The sequence below is a fragment of the Mustela putorius genome, unplaced genomic scaffold (assembly GCF_011764305.1).
Source record: "Mustela putorius furo isolate JIRA1106 unplaced genomic scaffold, ASM1176430v1.1 tig00003834_pilon_pilon_pilon, whole genome shotgun sequence".
NCBI classification, from domain to species: Eukaryota; Metazoa; Chordata; class Mammalia; order Carnivora; family Mustelidae; genus Mustela; species Mustela putorius.
In genome coordinates, this window is record NW_025421987.1 from 126,886,173 (window position 1) to 126,907,702 (window position 21,530).

At 41.8% G+C, this 21,530-nt stretch overlaps 1 protein-coding gene across 1 annotated transcript; it reads right to left on the minus strand.

The window, feature by feature from the left end:
• Positions 1-501: 501 nt before the first annotated feature.
• LOC123394335 (ubiquitin-conjugating enzyme E2 variant 1-like) lies at positions 502-6,782 on the minus strand. The gene is made up of 2 exons (XM_045088143.1): positions 6,760-6,782; positions 502-1,154 (listed from the first exon to the last, which is right to left on the minus strand). The coding sequence occupies exons 1-2, from the start codon at positions 6,780-6,782 to the stop codon at positions 701-703; spliced, it is 477 nt and encodes a 158-aa protein (XP_044944078.1). The 3' UTR covers positions 502-700.
• Positions 6,783-21,530: the final 14,748 nt, after the last annotated feature.

Sequence of the window (21,530 nt, forward strand, 5' to 3'; positions counted from 1 at the left end):
ATATATCATGCCAGCTCTTTCTGGCCTGCCAGGTCTCTGTGGATAAGTCTGCTGCCAATCTAATATTTTTACCATTGTATGTTACAGACTTCTTTTCCTGGGCTGCTTTCAGGATTTTCTCTTTGTCACTAAGACTTGTAAATTTTACCATTAGGTGCCAGGGTGTGGAGCTATTCTTGTTGATTTTGAGGGGGGTTCTCTGCACCTTCTGGGTTTTGATGCTTGTTCCCTTTGCCATATTAGGGAAATTCTCTCCAATAATTCTCTCCAATAGACCTTCTGCTCCCCTCTCTCTTTCTTCTTCTTCTGGAATCCCAATTATTCTAATGTTGTTTCGTCTCATGGTGTCACTTATCTCTCGAATTCTCCCCTCGTGGTCCAATAGCTGTTTGTCCCACTTTTGCTCAGCTTCTTTATTCTCTGTCATTTGGTCTTCTGCATTGCAAATTCTTTCTTCTGCCTCATTTATCCTAGCAGTGAGCACCTCCATTTTTTTTTTTGTTATAGCACAACTTATATATTTCAAATGGACAAAAAATTAGTATCGTTTACAGTATCTTAAGATAAATTGCCTTTGAATGGGAGCTTCCTTTCCAGTACTTTGAGGCCTACAAGATGTATCTAGAAAATGTACTACTGTGAAAAATGACTGCTTAAATCGAATGGGGGAGGGGGGCGGGCCTGTGGTTTCTCTTTTTGATTAATTGCTGTAACACTGTCCTTCAGGTGGCTGAGGGAGTTTCATGTTTTCTTTAGACATCATTAGGCGCCAGAGCTCTTGCAGGACAACTTTGTTGTTATATGAATTCTGCCATTTTGCTAGCACTGATATGGCTCTTAGGTCCACCACTCCATTAGAACTATTAACTCCATTCATATTCATTTTTGTTATAAATCTTACAAAAGGGGGTTCTTCTGGGTATTTAGGTCCACATTCCATTTTAAGGCTGTATATTCGGTCTTCATAAATTGTTCTTGGAGGCCCAATTATCATCTCTGTCCATCTTGTAAGTGTCATGTCTTCGTCATCTTCTAGACCCCAGCTAACTGTGCCATCTCCTACTCCTTTCTGGCCTTCTTCCAGTTCTTCCAACAGTCGAAAATTGCGAGGGACTTTTACTCCCGAGCCCTGCTGGAAGGCCGGCCCCTTCTTCCTAGCACCTCCATTTTTGATTGCATCTCATTAATAACTTTTTTGATTTCAACTTGGTTAGATTTTAGTTCTTTTATTTCTCCAGAAAGGGCTTTTATATCTCCCAAGACGGTTTCTCTAATATCTTCCATGCCTTTTTTGAGCCCGGCTAGAACCTTGAGAATCATCATTCTGAACTCTATAGCTGACATATTACCAATGTCTGTATTGATTAGGTCCCTAGCCTTCAGTACTGCCTCTTGTTCTTTTTTTTTTTTTTTTTTTTTTTTGTGGTGAGTTTTTCTGCCTTGTCATTTTGTCCAGATAAGAGTATATGAAGGAGCAAGTAAAATACTAAGAGGCTGGCAAAGACCCCAGGAAAATATGCTTTAACCAAATTAGAAGAGACCCCAAATCGTGGGGGGGGGGGGGGGAAGAAAGGAGATAAAAGAGGTTCAGAAAAAAAAAAAGAAACAATTAAAAAAAGAAAACGAATAAAGAAAAAATATAAGAAGAAAATATATATATATATGGTAGATAAACTAGCTTTAAAACGTTAGAAAAGAAAAGAGTAAAAGTTAAAAAAAATTAGCAGCAGAAGAAAAAAAATTGAAAAAAAAATTAAATTAACTGAAGATTAATGAATCATGGGGAGAAAGCCATGAGTTCAGTGCTTGCTTTCTCCTCCTCTGGAATTCCGCTGCTCTCCTTGGTATTGAACCTGCACTCCTTGGTAGGAGGTGAACTTGGTCCTGGCTGGATTTTTTGTTGATCTTCTGGGGGAGGGGCCTGTTGTAGTGATTCACAAGTGTCTTTGCCCCAGGCGGAATTGCACCGCCCTTACCAGGGGTCGGGCTGCTGAGTAATCCGCTCGGGGAACACTTTCTGTAGAGTTCCGGAGGACGGAAATGAGAATGGCGGCCTCCCAGTCTCCGGCCCATAGGAGCAGAGAGCTCAGGGCCCCACTCCTCAGTGCGCCATCAGAGAATAGTCTCCTTGGCCTCTGGCCGCACTCCAGGCTCACCGAGCCTGCGGCCGTTCAAGGTAACCCCGAGCTGAGAGCTCCCTCCTCGGCTCTGTCTCTGTAGCTGGCTTCCCTGTTCTAATACCTACAAGCTCTGCGACACTCAGACACCCCCGATCCTTCTGTGACCCTGCGGGACCTGGGGCCACGCTGACCCCGCGTGGGCTTCACCCCAGTTTACCCTCTGGAGCAAAGTCCCTCAGTGGAACAGACTTTTAAAAGTCCCGATTTTGTGCTCCATTGCTCTGCCACTTGCCGGGAGCCAGCCCCTCCCCCCTGCAGTCTATCTTCCCGTTGTTTTGGATTCACTTTTCCTCCAGTCCTCCCTTTCAGAAGGTGGTTGATTTTCTGATTCTAGTGTTGCTGTTATTCTCTTTGATCTCCATTGGATTTGTGGGTGTTTGCAATCTTTAGATAAGCTATCTAGCTGATCTCCTGCTACCTGAAGTAGTCTCAGCCTGCTACTTCTCCACCATCTTGACTCCTCCCCCACGTAGTCCACAAATTTTATAAAGGTGTACATACATTTTAATTTATTACAAAATATTTGAAAATTCTTTTGAGTGTTCTGTTTTTGATCCATGTGATGCCTAGTCTCCAAATATTTTGGAATTTTCTAGATATCTTTCTGTTATAGCCTTCTATGTTTATGTTCTTTGGGGTCTAAGAACATAATTTGTATGAGGTCTGTTGTATTAGATTTTATGAGGCATTTTTTTAAACCTCTGAATATGGTTATTCTGGTGACTGTTTCACTTGAGTTTGGGAAGACTTTGTATTCTCCTGTGGCTAGATACAATATTACATAATTGTCATTTAGATTCAGTTGATCAAAGATACTGTTCAACTCATCTTTAAGGACTTTGTGCATGATGGCATGTATCAATTACTGAAAGAGTAGTGTTTCATGCTGAAATAGTGAATTTGGGTATCGAATGTCCGTCCATCAAGGGAATGGATTTTTCCATTTTTCTTTCCCATCGTCAACAGTTGCTGTGTCGCATACATTGATGCTGTATTGTCAGATGCATGTAGGTGAAGGATTGTTCATGTCTTACAGGAGAATGGACCCCCTCCTCTTAGGTAACTCCTTTCTTTATCCCTGCTCATTTTCCTGGTTCTGAAGTCAGCTTTGTCTGAAATAAATGTAGCTACTATGGTTTACATTTCATTTGTGTTATCATGGTGGCATAATTTTTTCTCCTTTTTTCTTTTAACTTGTCTGTATTGTGATAATTAAAGTGTGTTCTGGTGGTTTCTTCATGGCTTCACCAACCATGAAGGTGGTACTTACGTCTTTAAAATCCATTTTGATGCTCTGTCTTTTTTTTTTTTTTTAATAACCCCCATGGGACCAACTTGGATTGGATTTATTTGGATTTATTGCTTCTGGATTTGTTTGCTTTTACTAAGTCATAGTCTACAAAAGAGCAATTTTTTAAAATATTGAATTTTACCTTATTTTTTCAGTGTTCCAAGATTCATTGTTTATGTACCACACCCAGTGCTCCATGCAATACATGCCCTCCTTAATACCCACCACCAGGCTCAGCCAAAACCCCACTCCCCTCCAAAACCTTCCAGTTATTTCTCAGGATCCACAGTCTCTCATGGTTCATCTCCCTGTCCAATTTTCCCCACCTCACTTCTCCTCTCCTTCTCCCAATGTCCTCCATGTTATTCCTTATACTCCACAAGTAAGGGAAACCATATGATCATTAACTCTCTCCACTTGATTTATTTCACTCAGAATAATCTCCTCCAGTCCCATCCATGTTGATACAAAACTTGGGATTCATCCTTTATGATGGAGGAGTAATATTCCATTGGATATATGGACCATATCTTCTTTATCCTTTCATCTGTTGAAGGGCATCTTGGCTCTTTCCAGAGTTTGGCAACTGTGGCCATTGCTGCTATAAACATTGGGGTAAGATGGCCCTTCTCTCCACAACATCTGTATCTGGGGTAAATGCCCAGTAGTCAATTGCAAGGTCATAGGGTAACTCGATTTTTCATTTCTTAAGGAATCTCCACACTGTTTTCCAAAGTGGCTGTGCCAACGTGCATTCCCACGAACAGTGTAAGAGGGTTCCCCTTTCTCCACATCCTCTCCAACATATCTTGTTTCTCATCTTGTTAATTTTGGCCATTCTAACTGGTGAAAGGTGGTATCTGAATGTAGTTTTAATTTGAATCTCCCTGGTGGCTAATGATGATGAACATTTTTTCATGTGTCTGTTAGCAATCTATACTTTCAATGCCATCCTGATCAAAATTCCACCGGTATTTTTCAAAGTGTGGGAACAAACAAAATTTGTATGGAACCAGAAGAGACCCTGAATTGCTAAGGAAAAGTTGAAAAAGAAAAACAAAATCGAGGGCATGAAGTTGCCTGATTTCAAGCTTTACTACAAAGTTGTGATTACCAAGACAGCATGGTACTAGCACAAAAATAGACATACAGACCAGTGGAACAGAGTAGAGAGCTCAGATATGGACCTGCAACTCAAATAGTCCAATGGTGTTTGACAAAGCAGGAAAAAAATATCCAGGGGAAAACAGACAATCTCTTCAATAAATGGTGCTGTGAAGATTGGACAGCTATATGGAGAAGAATGAAACCTGACCATTCTCTTACACCATACACAAAGATAAACACAAAATGGATAAAAGACCTCAACATGAGCCAAGAAACTATCAAAATCCTAGAGAAGAACACAGGCAGTAACCTCTTCGACATTGACCACAGCGACTTCTTTCAAGACATGTCTCCAAAGGCAAAGGAGACAAAAGCGAAAAAGAACTTTGGGGATTCCATTAAGGCCAAAACCTTCTGCACAGCAAAGGAAACAGTCTACAAAACAAAGAGGCAACCCACGGAATGGGAGAAGATATACACAAATGGCGCTACAGAGAAAGGGCTGATATCCAAGATCTCTAAGGAACTCCCCAAACTCAACCCCCCCAAAAAACAGATAACACGTCAAAAAATGGGCAGAATACATGAACAGACACTTCTCCAATGAAGACACACAAATGGCTAACAGACACATGAAAAAATGTTCATCATCGTTAGCCATCGGGGAGAATCAAATCAAAACTACATTGAGGTACCACCTTAGACCAGTTAGAATGGCCAAAATTAACAAGATGGGAAACAAGTGTTGGAGAGGACGTGGAGAAAGGGGAACCCTCTTACACTGTTGGTGGGAGAGCATGTTGGTGCAGTCACTTTAGAATACAGTGTGGAGACTCCTTAAGAAATGAAAAATAGAGCTACCCTATGACCTTGCAATTGCACTACTGGACATTTACCTCAAAGATACAGATGTCATGGAAGGAAGGGCCATCTATATACCCCAATGTTCATAGCAGCAACGGCCACAGTTGCCAAACTCTGGAAAGAGCCAAGATGCCCTTCAATAGATGAAAGGATAAAGAAGATATGGTCCATATATCCAATGGAGTATTATGCCTCCATTAGAAAGGATAAATACTCTTTTATTTACTGTATAAAGATGGTTCCTATTTATTTTATTTGTTTCATATTTTTATTTAAATTTTAGCTAGGTAATGTATAGTGTGCCATATTGGTTTCAGGAGTAGAATTCAGTGATTCATCACTTGCACAAAATAATACTCTGTACTCATCATTTAAAGTGCCCTCCTTACTACCCTTCACCCATCCTCCCAGTCTCACCCACCTCCCTTTATCAACCCTCAGTTTTTCCTCTCTCTCTCTTTTTAGAGGTTTTATTTATTTGAGGCAGAGAGAGGCACGCACACAAGTGGAGGGAGGAAGGGGCAAAGTAAGAGGGAGAAAGATACTCCCCGCTGAGCACAAAGTCAGATGCAAGATCCCATTACAGTACCCAGAGGCTATCCTTAACTGAATGAACCCAAGTGCCCCTTGTTCTCTATTGTTAAGAGTATCTTATTGTTTGTTTCGCTCTCTCTGCCCCCCCCAATTGGTCATATGTGTTGTTTTTTTTTTTTTCTTAAATTCCACATATGGGTGAAATCAGATGGTATTTGTATTTCTTGGACTGATTTATTTTGCTTAACATAATACACTTTAGCCCCATCCACGTCATTGCAAATGACAAGATTTCATACTTCTGATAGCTGTGTATTATTCCACTGTAAATATATGCCACATCTTTAGCCATTCACCAGTCAATGGACATTTGGGCTCTCTCCATAATTTAGCTAGCATTAATAATGCTGCCATAAATACTGGGTGCATGTACACCTTTGGGTCTGTATTTTTTTTTTTTTATCCTTTGAATAAGTACCTAGTAGTGCAATTGCTGGATTATAAGGTAGTACTATTTTTATCTTTTGAGGAACCTCCACACCTGTCTCCAGAATGGCTGTACCAGTTTGCATTCCTACCAGTGCAAGAGGGTTCCTCTTTTTCTGCACCCTCGACAACACCAGTTATTTCTTGTGTTAAATTTATTCATTCTGATATATGTGAGGTCGTATGTGATTGTGGATTTGATTTGTTTTTTTCCTGATGATGAGTGATGTGTCTGTTAGCCATCTGGATGTCTTCTTTGGAAAGGTGAGACTGCTTGTCTTTAAAGTGGTTACTGACGTAGTTGAATACATGTCTACCATGTTGGAACTGTGTGTACTCACTGCCCTTGTTCTTTCCTTATCTTTCCCTCTTAAGTTTTGTTCTGCCTTCTCTGCTTTTAATTGAGCAAGCTATATGATTCCATGTTTTCTCTTTTTGTGGGATGCCAATTACACTTCTCGTTTACATTGTTTATTTGGCTTCCCTCAAGTGTTCAATGTAAATTTACAATTAACCTGAATTCATTCTCAAGTAACACTGCCCTTGAACACGTTTTATGTAGGTACCTTAAAACAAAGAATCCTCAATTCCTGCCTTCCATGCATTATGCAGTTGTTCTCACACATTTTACTTCTCCATGTCAGTTATCACAAATGGATTTTTGCAATTATATTTTGAACAAAATAAGTCTGTTTTATCATTTAAAATAAGAAAATAAAATCCTAAAGTCTATTCATTCCTTTTCTAACACTGTTTTTAGATTGAACCTAAGTTTGTGCTTTACATTGTTTTCCTTGGCAATTAATTCTTCTAACATATCCTTCAAGAAAGTTTCACTGGAGCCAAAATGAGTGTTTTTCTTTTTTTTAAGTCCTTATTTAACCTTCACTTTCCCCCTAGTCTATAATTACTTATTTAAAGGTCATTTTCATCAGATTTCCCCAGTGGCTAACAGAAAACAGAGCACTTCAAATCCCAGCAAGAATTATAAGGACACAGTGCCCTGAAGTCCTTGATATTGGGTAGTTTTGAAGGGTAAATTAGATAAATACCGAATTTCAGGGTGACAGTGTTTTTTCTTTCAATACTTGAAGTGTGTCATTCCACTCTGTTTTTGCTTCTCTTTTTGTCTGGCTGAAGAGAAACCAAGGTAATTCTTATACTGGCTTTACAACAGGGAAGTTTCTCTCATCTCCGTCACTCTTTCAAGGTTTTCTTCTTATCTTAATGTTTCTCAGGCTTATATTATATGCAAAATTGTTGGTCCCTTGAGAGGTATTCTGCTGGGATTTTCTGAGATTTGGATTTGTAGTTCAGGTACATGAAAGACAAGTTTTCTGTCATTAGTATTTCAAGTAATTCTGCTAATTCTTTGCTGTATGTTTTCTTCTCCTTCTAGTACTACCTGTATACAGATGTTACATCTTTTGTCATTGTCCCACAGTTCTGACTATCCTATTTTCTTTATTTTTATGGTGTTACATTAGTCACCATACAGTACCTCATTAGTTGTTTTTTTCTTAAATTTATTTTATTTTTTCAGTGTTCCAAGATTCATTGTTTATGCACCACACCCAGTACTCCATGCAATATGTGCCCTCCTCAATACTCACCACCAGGCTCACCTAACCCCCTACACCCCTCACCTCCAAAACCCTGTTTTTCCCCCAAGTCCACAGTCTCTCATGGTTCATCTCCCCCTCTGATTCCCCCAATTCACTTTTCCTTTCCTTCTCCTGATGTCCTCCATGTTATTCCTTATGTTCCACCTTATTAGTTTTTGATGTAGTGTTCCATGATTAACTGTTTGTGTATAAAATCCGGTGCTCCATGCAATTCATGCCCTCCTTAATACCCATCACCAGTTTCACCCATCCCCCACCCCTCCTACCCAAAGCCCTCAGTTTATTTCCCGGAGTCCATAGTCTCTCATGGTTCATCCCCCACTGCTGTCTCCCCCTTCATTTTTCCCTTCCTTCTCCTAAAGGCCCCCATGCTGTTCTTTATATTCCACAAATAAGTGAAACCATATGATAATTGTCTTTCTCTGTTTGACCTATTTCACTCAACATAATCTCCTCCAGGTCCATCCATGTTGTTGCAAATGTTGGGTATTCATCCTTTCCGATGGAGGCATAATATTCCATTGTATATATATGAACCATATCTTCCTTATCCATTTGTCTATTGAAGGGCTTCTTGGCTCTTTCCACAGTTTGGCAATTGTGGACATTGCTGCTATGAACTTTGGGGTACAGATGGACCTTCTTTCCACTACATCTGTATCCTAGGGTAAATAACTCAGTAGTGCAATTGCAGGGTCATAGAGTAGCTCTCTCAATGACTTCTTAAGGAATCTCCACATTGTTTTCCAAAGCGGCTGCACCAACTTACATTCCCACCAACAGTATAAGAGCGTTCTTCTTTCTCCACATCTTCTCCAACATTTGTTGTTTCCTGCCTAATTGATCTTTGCAATTCTAACTGGTGTAAGGTGGTATCTCAATGTGGTTTTAATTTTATTCTCCCTGATGGCTAATGATGATCAACATTTTTTCATGTGCTACCCATTTGTATGTCTTCTTTGAGGAAGTGTCTATTCATGTCTTCTGCCCATTTTTTCTTAATTTCATTATTTGTTTTTAGGCTGTTGAGTTGAGAAGTTCTTTATAGGTCTTGTATCTCAGCCCTTTGTCTATAGTGTCCATTGCGAATATCTTTTCCCATTCCATGGGTTGCCTCTTTGTTTTGTTGACTGTTTCCTTTGTTGTGCAGAAGCTTTTGATCTTGATGAAGTCCCAAAGTTGATTTTTGTTTGTTTGTTTCCCTTGCCTTTGGAGACATGTCTTTAAAGAAGTTGCTGTGACTGACGTTAAAGAGGTTACTGCCTATGTTCTCCTCTAGGATTTAGATGGATTCCTGTCTCACATTGAGGTCTTTCATCCATTTTGAGTTTATCTTTGTGTATGGTGTAAGAGAATGGTTGAGTTTCCTTCTTCTGTATATACCTGTCCAATTTTCCCAGCACCATATATTAAGGACACTTTTATTCCCCCATTGGATATTTTTTCTGCATTGACAAAAATTAGCTGACAATAGAATTGAGGGTTCATATGCTGAGTGAAATAAGGCAAGCAGAGAAAAGTCAATTATCATATGGTTTCACTTACTTGTGGAGCATAAGAAATAACATGGAGGACATTATGAGAAGGAAAGGAAAAGTGAATTGGGGGAAATAGGAGAGGGATTTGGACCATGAGAGACTGTGGACTCGGAGAAACAAACTGAGGGTTTTGGAGGGAAGGGGGTTAGGGGTTGGGTGAGCCTGGTGGTGGGTTTTATGGAGGGCACGTATTGCATAGAGCACTGGGTGTGGTGCATAAACAATGAATTCTGGAACACGGAAAAGAAATTATAAATAAATAAATAAAAGAAGCCAATGTAAAAAAAAAAGAAGAAGAAGAAGAAGAACACATCAGTGAAACTAGAAGCAGGTTCCTTCAAAGAATTAATAAGATTGATAAACCACTGGCAAAAGTAATCCAAAAGAAAAGAAAGAGGACCAAAATTAATACAATTATGAATGAAAGCAGAGAGATCATGTTAGTCAGATTAGTCAAGGAGATAGAAACAATCATCAGAAATTATTATCCACAGCTATATGACAATGAGTTAAGCAACCTACAAGAAATGGACACATTCCTGGAAACCTATAAACTTCCAAGACTGAAACAGGAAGAAATTGACAACCTGCATGGATCAATATCTAGTAACGAGATTGAAGCAGTGATCAAAACCTCCCAAAATACAGGAGCAAAGGACCTGATGGATTCCCTGGGGAATTCTATCAAACAATGAAAGAAGAAATAATACCTAGTGTCCTGAAGCTGTTTCAAAAAATAGAAACACAAGGAAAACTTCCAGACACTTTCTATCAAGCCAGCATTATGCTGATCCCCAAACCAGGCAAAGATCTCATCAAAAATGAGAATTTCCAACCAATACCCCTGATGAATATGGATGCCCAGATTCTCAACAAGGTCCTAGCTAATAGGATCCAAAAGTATATTAAAAAGATTATCCACCAAGACCAGGTGGGATTTATCCCTGGTATGCGAGGATGGTTCAACATTTGCAAATCAGTGTGATAGAACAAATCAATAAGATAAGAGAGAGCAACCACAAAGTCCTCTCAATTGAAGCAGAAAAAGCACTGGACAAAATACAGCATCCGTTCCTGATTAAAACTCTTCAAAGTATAAGGATAGAGGGAAGATTCCTCAACTTCATAAAATCTATCTATGAAAAACCCACAGAATATCATTCTCAATGGGGAAAAGCTGACAGCCTTCCTTCTGAGATGAGGAACATGACAATGATGCCCACTCTCATCACTGTTGTTCAACATTATACTAGAAGTCCTAGCAATAGCAATCAGACAACAAAAAGAAATAAAATGTATTCAAATTGGCACAGTAGAAGCCAAACTCTCTGTCTTTGCAAATGACATGATTTTTTTTTGTGGGAAACCTGAAAGATTCCAGCCCCAAACTACTAGAACTCATACGGCAATTCAGTAATGTGGCAGGATACAAAATCAATGCACAGAAATCAGTTGCTTTCTTATACACTAAAATGAAAATATAGGAAGGGAAATTAGAGAATTGATTCCATTTACTATAGCACCAAGAACCGTAAGATACCTAGGAACAAACCTAACCAGAGGTAAAGGGTCTGTACTCGAGGAACTACAGAACACACATGAAAGAAACTGAAGAAGACACAAAAAGATGGAAGACCATTCCATGCTCCTGGGTCGGAAGAATAAACATTGTTAAAATGTCTATACTGCCTAGAGCAATCTATACTTTCAATGTCATCCCGATTAAAACTCCACCGGCATTTTTCTTTTTCTTTTTTTTTAAGATTTTATTTATTTATTTGACAGACAGAGATCACAAGTAGGCAGAGAGGCAGGCAGAGAAAGAGGAAGGGAAGCAGGCTCGCTGCTTCACAGAGAGCCCAAAGCGGGACTTGATCCCAGGACCCCAGGCAGAGGCTTTAACCCACTGAGCCACCCAGGTGCCCCTCCACCGGCATTTTTCGAAGTTCTGGAACAAACAATACTAAAATTTGTATGTAACCAGAAAAAAAAACGAATTGCTAAGGAAATGTTGAAAAAGATATTCTCCTTTTTGATGGGTCTTTGGTTAGTTTTGGGATTGAAGTAATGCTGACCCCATAGAAAGAGTCTGGAAGTTCTTCTGTTTGTGGGGTTTTTTTGTGTGTGTGAGAGAATGGGTATTATTTCTTCTTTAAATGTTTGGTAGAATTCCTTGGGGGTATCCATCAGGCCCTGGACTCTTGTTTTGGAGGGAAGTTTTTGATCACTGCTTCAAACTCGTTACTGGTTGAGTCTATTCAGGTTGTCAATTTCTTCCTGTTTCCATCTTAGTCTGACTATTCTATTTTCATTTGTCTTTTCACTATTAAATTTTAGTATGAGAAGGTTCTGGTGCCATATTTGTAAGCTTACTAAGTTTTCCTCACTACAGAGCTCACCAAATGGCATTCTCCTTTTTGGATATAATTTTTTTTCTGCTATTGCCATTTGATTCTTTCCCAGAATGTCCACCTCTCTGTTTACAAGGTGCTACATGCTGTCCACTTTTACTGGAGGCTTTCAAATATTTAATCTCTTTGTTTAAAACTTCCAGCCTTGTAATTCTGCAATCTTGGCCATATCCCAATCTGGTTCTAATGAGGGCTCTGTTTCTTCATACTGTGGTGTTTTTGCAATTTAACACACTTTGTGATTTTTGGTGGAAATCTGTGCATGATGCATTGAGCAAAACCAGTTAAGTAAACTGTCTTTAATGTGACTTGGTGTGTTCTGGGTATCAGTCCCTTGTTCACAATTTGGTGCAAGCTCTATGTGCTTGAAGATATAAATTTCTCTCAGGTGCCTTGTATTTTGAAAGAGGCTTTTGTTGTGTATCTCTTCTGTTTACTTTGGGTTTTCCTTGCTACTTCTTCAGTAAGATCTGAGGGTTGATGTTCTTGAGTTGGGCCCCTGGGGATGTGATATTAGGGGCAGTAGTGCCTTGAAACACAGTTGTGTCAATGAGGTTGACCTCAAAGTCAGAGGCTAGCTGACTTTGTTCTTCAGGTGGGCTGGTAGAGGGGCAAGAAGTGGCAGCAGCAGTGATGGGCAAGTTGACCCGAGGAGGGCCACTAGGACCCTACTGGGAGAGGAGCTCTGCCAGGTGAAGAGAATCTGCCTGATGGGGGGATCACCATTTCAGAGGTGCTGGGAACAATAGGGAAGGCACCACTGGCATCTGCTTCAGCTGTCACTGAGGCCGTGGGTTTCAGAGGGTCTCTTTCCTCCCACCTTAAGAGGGGAATCTGGGATTGGCTTCAGCTTAAAGGAGACAAGGATTGCAGCTGCTTCTGGATCTGGCCAGTCAGGAGATGGCCTTTGCATACAGACTCACTGCTTAGTGAGATGGAGGGAGCAGGTTTGGGGACACAGCAAGTCAGCCCTGCCTGATACTTGGGAGCGAGCAGGGATCAGCCAGTTAAGTGGACAGGGCTGGGGACAATGACTGTGAAGAGGTGACTGATAGGGGCTCTGACAGAGAGAATGGGGGGTACTAGGGGAGCTGTGTGTCCTCTGAGATAAAGGATGAACAGTGCTGCCCCTCAGTTGGAATTTAGGGTGGCCACTGGGCCCTGACAATCCTGCCTCATCCAGGATCTCTCCTGCTGTGTGTTCCTCCTGGGCACTGGAAAGAGCTGGTGGAGCGGACCTTACTCCAGGCAGGGGGAAAGAACTGGAAGGCTGCCAAGTGCTGTCACTGAAAATGGCCTTGGTGTCACCCAGAAATGCACTGGGAGTGCCCTGGAGTGCTGCATCCTCCTCAGATGCTAGGTCTTTAGAGGTGATTCTAAATTCTAAACCTCGGGGGTGGTGGCAGTATCAGAGGTTCCCTTTGTTTTGTCTACAAGGGTTCCCACTCTTATCTCCGGGTTAGAAAGATAAACATCTTCTGTTTCTGAGGTCTGCAACTGTCAAGTGCCCCTGACCAGTACCTCCAGGTTTGTTTCTCCCCAGTGGCTATGTGCGCATCCTTTCATGATGGCTTTTCCACTGAGAAACCACTGAAGTTGCATCTGGACACCAAGGGCCTGTCTTACTTTTGATGGGGATCTCTGGAGCACCTAAGCCTGGGATATGGCCAGCGTGCCTTCCTCTGTAGCTGTGGGAAACATGAGGTGGGGCTGTATGAGATCAAGAGGCATTTTGTTTGGGACAGCTTTTACAAGAGTTGTAGGACTTCTTGTTGGACATACTTCTGAGCTCTGAGGACTGGAGGTATCTCTGTAGGAACCAAGCCTTTTAAGAAGGAAGAGAAGCCTGCATAGATCCCCAGAAACTGAATGAAGACTGTGTACAGCATTCCATTAGGGACCCTTCCCTTAGAGGCTGCCTCTCTGCAGCTGTGGGGTCCTTCTTCTCTTTGGTGGTCTCCTTCCCATTCTCTCTGAGAGCCTTCAATGTGACTTCTCTGTGGATTGGCCTTGGGCACATTGGGTGTTGTGGGTGGCAATAGTGGTCACTACATACTCCTGTACTACACAGGGAGTGAGACTGCAGAGTGTACATGCTGAGGAGCTGGACATACTTGCCTTGGGACCAGATAGCACTGCCATTCCCTGATGGCCTTCCCTGCCAAATTAGGCACCATCCATAGAACCTCAAAATTCACATTGGAAATTGATGCCATTAAGTTAGATCCTATCACCCACAAGATTTATCATGGGATCAGGGGACCCATGCATGCGGGCAGCTGCCATTCAGATGGAGATTTTTCAATGTCCCCTCCTCAATACCAGGGCCAGCCCTGTGCCCAGAGGGATGCAAAGCAGGAGGAGGTAAGATGCCTTGCTTGCATGAGCACTAGAGGGACTGTGTCTTCACTCATTTGCCAGATGCCTGAATCAGAGGTGGTCAGACTCAACCTCTAAATGCCTCATCGTCCCCAGCTATTAACAGAGGAAGCTCTCTGCTCACTTTACCATGTTGGAGGGCAGAACACTCTGGAGCTTGCCTGGTTTGGGTACTGGTTTCCTGGGAGATGTGCTCAGGGCATCCTCTAGTGGCCTGCATGGATCATGACCATACTTTTTACTTCATGGTGACAGAAAATAGGAGCCAGGCCAGCATTTTGGTTGATTATACTCTAGATCCAACAAGTAAGTTGGGAAAGGGATGAGCAGCATATACACTGGCTTGCCTTACCCTTTTCATGGCAGGACCCCACACTGACAATTTGTCTTTGTGTTCCTCCTGCAAAACGTCACTCTCTGCTCTTTCTCTAGGGTTCCGTATAGAGAAGTCTTTGATATCTGAAAGAAAGGGAAGAGTCAGGCATGACCAGAGACACCAGGGTAGGAAAACACCCATGGTGGACATGACCAGGTCAGGGCCAGCCTTCTCTGGGCCTGTCCAGATCAGCCCTTCTGACTCCCAGCCTGGCTCACTGCAGGGCCATTCAGGACTGTTCGCTATGAATCAGTGGTGCAGGCCCAGGTTCAGGGGCCAGGGCAGCGCTGTGGAAGGGGGTGAGGGGGCTGCAGAAACATCTCCTAGACCCTGAAGAGAGAAGGCCTTAAGTACCTGGATGAGACCAGATTCCTCAGGATGAGCCTCATAAAGAGAGACAATGGGTGAGAGCTACAAAAAGAAGCTATGCATTGCAAAAAGAGAGAAATCAAAAAGAGGCGAAAGGAAGGAATATGTTATGGGCATCACGTTGCTGTGTTCATCTGAGTCCTCTGAATCTGCAAAGTAGTCTCTGGGTGGATATGGATGGTACTGACGATGTGGGGGTGGCTGTGGGAAAGGAAGTCAGAGTTAGAGGAAGTAGCAACGCAGACTCCGCTGCTCCAGGAAGGAAGTACCCTGAATTCTGGGTGATTGGCCCTCAGCTCTGAGTCCTCTCCAGGTTCCAGCCCTTGATGTCTGCAGGAAGGGAATGGGTGTCTGTTCTCTGACCTGCTTTTCCAGCCTCACATTCTCTCCATGACCAGGAATGGATGGATGCCCGTGTCCTCCTGTCCCTCCTGTGGGAGATCACTGTCCCCACAAGAGTCTGTGCCTGTTATTACCTTCCTCCCTCCTGACTCCTCTCCTGCCATGTTCCCCTCCCTCTTCCTCTTCTAAGATATGCTTCATTTCCTTTCTACTGTCAACCTCCACCAATCACATTGTTATGAAGTAGAGAAGCACTGGAGGACAGATAGTCCATGTGCTGATACCCACTCACTAAATCCACTGATTCTTCTTGTTGAGGAGTTGCTGTCCTGGGTCTGGCATTGCTGAAGACCTTGAGGGAGAAAGTGTCAATTACCTCAATTATCTATGTCTTTCTAAATCTGACATGAACATATTCAGGAGACATTTTTACCTGAAACAACCCCAGAAATTCCTAGAAACATTACAAAGGGTGAGTGAAAGTTAGAGGATGGTAACTTGTCCACTTTTCCTTAGGATGTCTGGCCCCATAAACATATAGTCCTGGCCAGAGTTTGGCCCAACCATTGGAAGGAAAGCACTGAGCTTGCCTGAGTAAAGGTCACAGAGTGATCATGACAAGGATGTGATGGGGGCAAGGCCAACATCACACGACAGGAACCCTTGGTACTGAGAGGAGCGGTGACCCCTGGACCTGCTGCCCAGAGTTTCTGCCCTCAGGTCAATGACAAGTGATAGGTCAGTGGGGTGTGAGTACAGGTGTTTGAAACAGGCCCAGAAGTCTCTCACATAGTCCTCTAGAGTTGCTGCCCACCATGGAGAATCTGCAATGCAGTTGCACATGGGCCTCCCTCAGATGGAAGCACATGCATCCACATAACTCTGGGAAGGGACACTGGAGCATATGCAGTGATGCCAGAGATAATATACTTTAACATATGTGGGTGTGGGAGTGGTCCTTAAGGAGGAGCAAACATAATAGAAACATGATGTTACAAGTCCTAGAAGCTGAGCGGAAGACAGTTACCTCTCATTCACCACCTGGCACACACTGGAACTTTGTCTGTAGGTCAGGTGTCTGTGAGAGAGTTGTGTCCCTGCACAATTCATAAGAGGTGTGAAGCAAAACAGAACAAAACAAAGATCAGACATTCTGCAGTGGCAAAGGGAGGGGAGTGTAAGTTTCATGATGAACAAAAGTTGTAGAGAGCAAAGCAAGAACAGAATTTTTCCAAGACAGCACACTCAAAGCCCACAGATACAATCCCTCTTCCTATTATGTCATTAAGCTATGAACTGAGCAAATCAGACTTCTATACCTTTTTCCCTATTCTGACTTCACATGTACTTTTGCAGACTCCAGATCAGCAGGTGCAACCCAGTTGTTACCTGGAACCCTCTCCCATTGATTCCTACCTGAGTCCTGTTTGACCTAGAGAGTCTTCCCCACTCTGGATGGAATCATCTTGAAGGCTCTCCACCATCAAACCTATAGGCACACACACATGAGCAATCTCATTACTGGAGGGAGGGGCCCAGCTATTCTTCCTTCTGTAGTTGAGGTTTTGATGGTTCATCCAGTACTCCCTGATTTTTTCCATGGGTTCTCAAAAGGTTTTTGGGCTTGGTGGAATCTGAGCCCTTCAATAAAACCCTCATCACAATTGTGAACTGAAATGTAACAGAGAAACTACAGTAATCAACTGTTCACACTCTCAAAACCAAACTTAGAAACCAAATTCCAACTCTCAGGTATCCACATGAAATATGGCTAGTGTGACTGAGCAATTTGATGTTTTCTTTCCTTGGAATTAATTGAGTTAATGAATGACTGAATGAAATTAGTTATATGCAAAGAGATATAGGATACACCCTGGATAGCAGAGCTGTAGAACCCAAAGAAGAAGGAGATATAACTGCCTATCCCTTTATTGTTCCTTGCTGAGTAATGTGCTGACCTAAAGGGATCATTCATTTTCCAGTATTTCCTGGGCCCATGCACCATTGCCAGGTACTTTTTGAGGTCCTAGGACACCAAAACACTGAGGTCAATACCCACATCTTAGAAGAAGCAATGTAAAATTCAATGCAACCCCTATCAAAACTCCAATGTCATTTTATAAGAACAGAATAGATCATGCTAAAATACCTATGCAACTTCAAATAGAGAAAACAATCTCAAGCATGAGGAAAAAGTGGAATCTCCACTCTTCCTGACTTAAAATGTGTTATGATGAGCAATGGGTATTATATGCAACTAATGAATCATTGAACACTACATTAAAAAAATGATGTATTATATGTTGGCTAATTGACATAGTGAAAAATTTTAAAAACACGTATTGCAAGCTACAATACTCTAACAATATGGTACTGCCATAAAAATGACAGAGAAAACAGTCAATTAGCATAGAGAGTCCCCAAAAGAATATACATACCTGGGCTCATGATCTTAACAAGGATGCCATGACTACATCATGGAGAAGAATAGCCTCTTCAACAATCAAGAGAATGGAAATGGAGAGGACATGTGCAAATTCACATTGCAAAAGGAACTAATATTCAAAATGTATAAGAAACTCCTGCATGTGAATTACAAAACAAAACAAAAACACAAACAAACAAACAAAAACAAGAAAGCCACTAGCCCAGTCTAAACATGGAAGAAAGGCTTGAATAGACATTACTTCAAAGAAGATGTACAAATGGCCAACAGACATATGAAAACCTGCTCAACATCACTGATCAACAGGGAACTGCAAATCCAAGGACAAAGAGATATCACTTCACTTGCTCACATGACAGTAACAGAAAGAAAAAAAGGAAAGGAAAAGGGAGGAGACAGGAGGGAAAAGAAAGAAGAAAAAAAGAACCATGAGAATTTTGAAGAGGATATGGGTAATCAGAACCTTTGTACACACAGTGGGAATGTAAAATGGTACAGACATAATTAAAAATAGTTAAGAGCTTCTTAAAGAACTACAAATAGAAGTACCACATGATTCAGCAGTCACACTTCTGGGTACAGTGTGAGGGGAAAGGAAACCAGCATCTCTAGGCTACATCTTCAACATTATAAACACTGCAGCGATCTACACAATAACCGGGAAGTGAAAAGAGCCCCAGTGTCTATACACAGGTGAATGGAAAAATTGATGAAGAAAATGTGGTATCTTAGTACAGTGAAATATTATTCTAACTTCAAAAGAGAAGTGAACTTATCATGTGCGGAACCAGGAATGAGCCCGCAGAGCCTTATTCTAAGCATAATATACCAATCACAGAAACACAAATACTGTGTGTTTGCGTGACCATGAGGTGTATAAAATGGTCAAAGGCATAGAAGCAGAGAGCAGAGGATTGGTTGCCAAGCACTGGGGGGTGAAGGAAGTGGGGAGTTGCTTTCATGGGCTTTCGTCCTGCATGGGAATTGGCCCCACCTCTGACAGATGTTGACATGCCTGGTCCTCTGTGGGACCTACATCCACACCTTTCACAGTCTCTGGACCCACCACAAGCATGTGGGCTTTCTCTCTGTGGTCCTCACTAATGACTAGTCTTCAATGGGCTGTTAAATGCACATGAGCTGCCCTGGGTTATTTGTCCATGGAGGCCACTTAAAATGTTGGGCAATGTTGTGACCTTGTAGATGAGTATCTCCAGGTATGTAATGGATGTGGGACTTGCTCTGTGACTGATCGTCCCATAGCTGAGTGATAAGTGTTGATCGGTGTCCCAGAGCACTGGGACGTGGGCCTGGGTTCCTATTTTTGCTTTTTCATATAGAAGGCAGGGGCTTAGCCCAGTCATCCCTGAAGCATCTCCTTCTGAGGAAAGGGAGTTTTAAGCAAACCTCTAGGTATGGCTATATTGAGGGAAGAGTGTGATATTGCATGCAATACGTTTATATTCATGCCTATGTCTTATGTATGTTTTGAGTTGATTTTCAGTTTCCATATTAACTCAGCATGGGTTGCTTCCCATGTTCCCATGCTTCCCCCGTTATCTTTTCACAATACTTTCACTGTATACATCCTGGGTTCTTTGGTCTTTTGTGTTATTTGCTACCAGTTTCCAGCATATTCCATTCCCCTCCTTCTAGTTTCCTCTTCACACAGGTTTGCATTTTTCAAAGGAACATCAGGGAATCTGATCTGCTACCCCCAGGACAGACATAGCAGAGGAGCTTAGCCCCACTTGCGTGAGTATCCTTTGAATCTCCCACGAAAATAAAATAAACTTAGGGGCTGGGGGTTAGATTCCATGCATGTAGGATTACTGTGTTCTCAAAGGGAATGGGGCACAGTCAAAAAGCCTGTGTCAACCTCTCCATAGGGTGGTTTTGGTGGGCAGGAAACACATCCAAAGGGAAGAGAAATCTATAATGTAGGACACCATCCAAGACAATAGTTGATTGTCTGATAGGCAAATTTACATTTTTGCTTCTTTGCTCCTCATTTTTTCTCATTTCTTTTTATATTATCAACAAAATAAAATTTTTGTTATATTCTTGAAAATGAGTGAATAACTTTTTATCAACTTTAGTGGGTTCAATATACTAGCAATCAGAATGGGTCTCACAGTTCATTCATACTAAGCAACATACTAAGTCCAGCCTGGACTAGGGATCCTGGAAATGGGGGTGGAAGCTGAAGAATGCTGTGGCTTAACTCCAACACCTGTATCACTTACACCAGGAATATAAATCTATTCTTGGGGGGAAGGGAAGATCAAAGCCAGTTCTTTCTGTTTTCTCTTTTTGCCTATATAAGGAAGTAACTTCTTGCTTACTTCTCAATCACTTGGCAGATAAATGTCTTTCAATTTCAGAGAATATGCTCTACGGGACTCTGTACCTCTCAGTAGTATTGGAACACTGCTCAGGAAAACAATGCATCTGCGGATATGAAAAATACCTGATTATTTCACAAGAAACCAACTTAAAATATAGGTGACATGGCAAACCCCAAATTCACATAGGTCGGGTAGGGGCGCCTAGAAAATATGTCAAAGAAGACAGGAAGTTATCCACTAGAGAATCTGGAATGGAGAGTATTATATTCACATTTGGAAGGTATGCTGAGGTATGACAAAATATGGCTGGTGGTATTCATGAAATTAAGTTTAAGGCACGGGGCATGCCTATTTAGCCACTCAAACTCCAAGCAACTGAGATGATATACAAATGAGCAGCTCGTGTGACTTTTAAGCAAAAGAAAATGAAACATTAAGGTGCTATACTAGAAACCACTGCTTTCAAATACAAGCCTCTATCGGTATGACTATTTGCAAATGACAGAAAATCCAAATTTAACTGGTTTAACAAAAGATGTGTTTTGGCTCACATAGCTGAAAAGCCCAGAGTTAAGTCTCTCTCAGGTAAGGCTTGGACTACTGGCTCAATGTCACCAGGGACCCACTTTTTCCTCTAGTTTGCCATTATCTTCTTTGGTATTGCCTTCATTCTCAGGCTCCACATGCTAACACCAGGAAGCTCCAGACTCCCCCCTCACTTGTCCTTTTAACAGTAAAAAAAAAAAGTGTTTCCCTAGTTCAAGACCTCATATCTTCCTATATATCATATAGAGGAGGACAGAGAGTGTCTTCTTTGGTTGTTTTCAAAGAAAATCCTCTCTCTTTCAGAAGGCCTACTAAATATCTCCTCGTATCTCCTTGGTTCTGTACCCAAATAGGACAAGTTGATAGACCTAGGCTTAGAAAGTTGGGGGTGAGGCCAAACCACGTGGCTGAGAAAGGATGTTTTTCCAAAGATTATTTGGGTTATTGTCACCATAAAGAAGGAGAATGGATGCTGGGAACCAAATCAGAGATGAATAATATGGAACCCTGACTTGACCATGACAAAGACATGCTCAGAATTGCAGATACTGGTTTGCAACTGAGTTGCTTCTAAGACAACTCTGTAGCTCCCTCTGAGTTGTAAAACAGAAGGGATTTTATTATTCGTTACCCCCAAGAGATTCTGGACAGAACAGCTAATTTTCATGTGTGAATGACGCTATACCCT

Excerpts from the sequence above, each read along its gene's own strand:
- LOC123394335 (XM_045088143.1), bottom strand. The coding sequence starts at position 6,782 with ATGGTAGACATGTATTCAACTAC. Across the intron at positions 1,155-6,759 it reads GTAGACATGTATTCAACTAC|GAAGAAGGGGCCGGCCTTCC; the intron begins GTCAGTAACCAC and ends TGGAGGTGCTAG.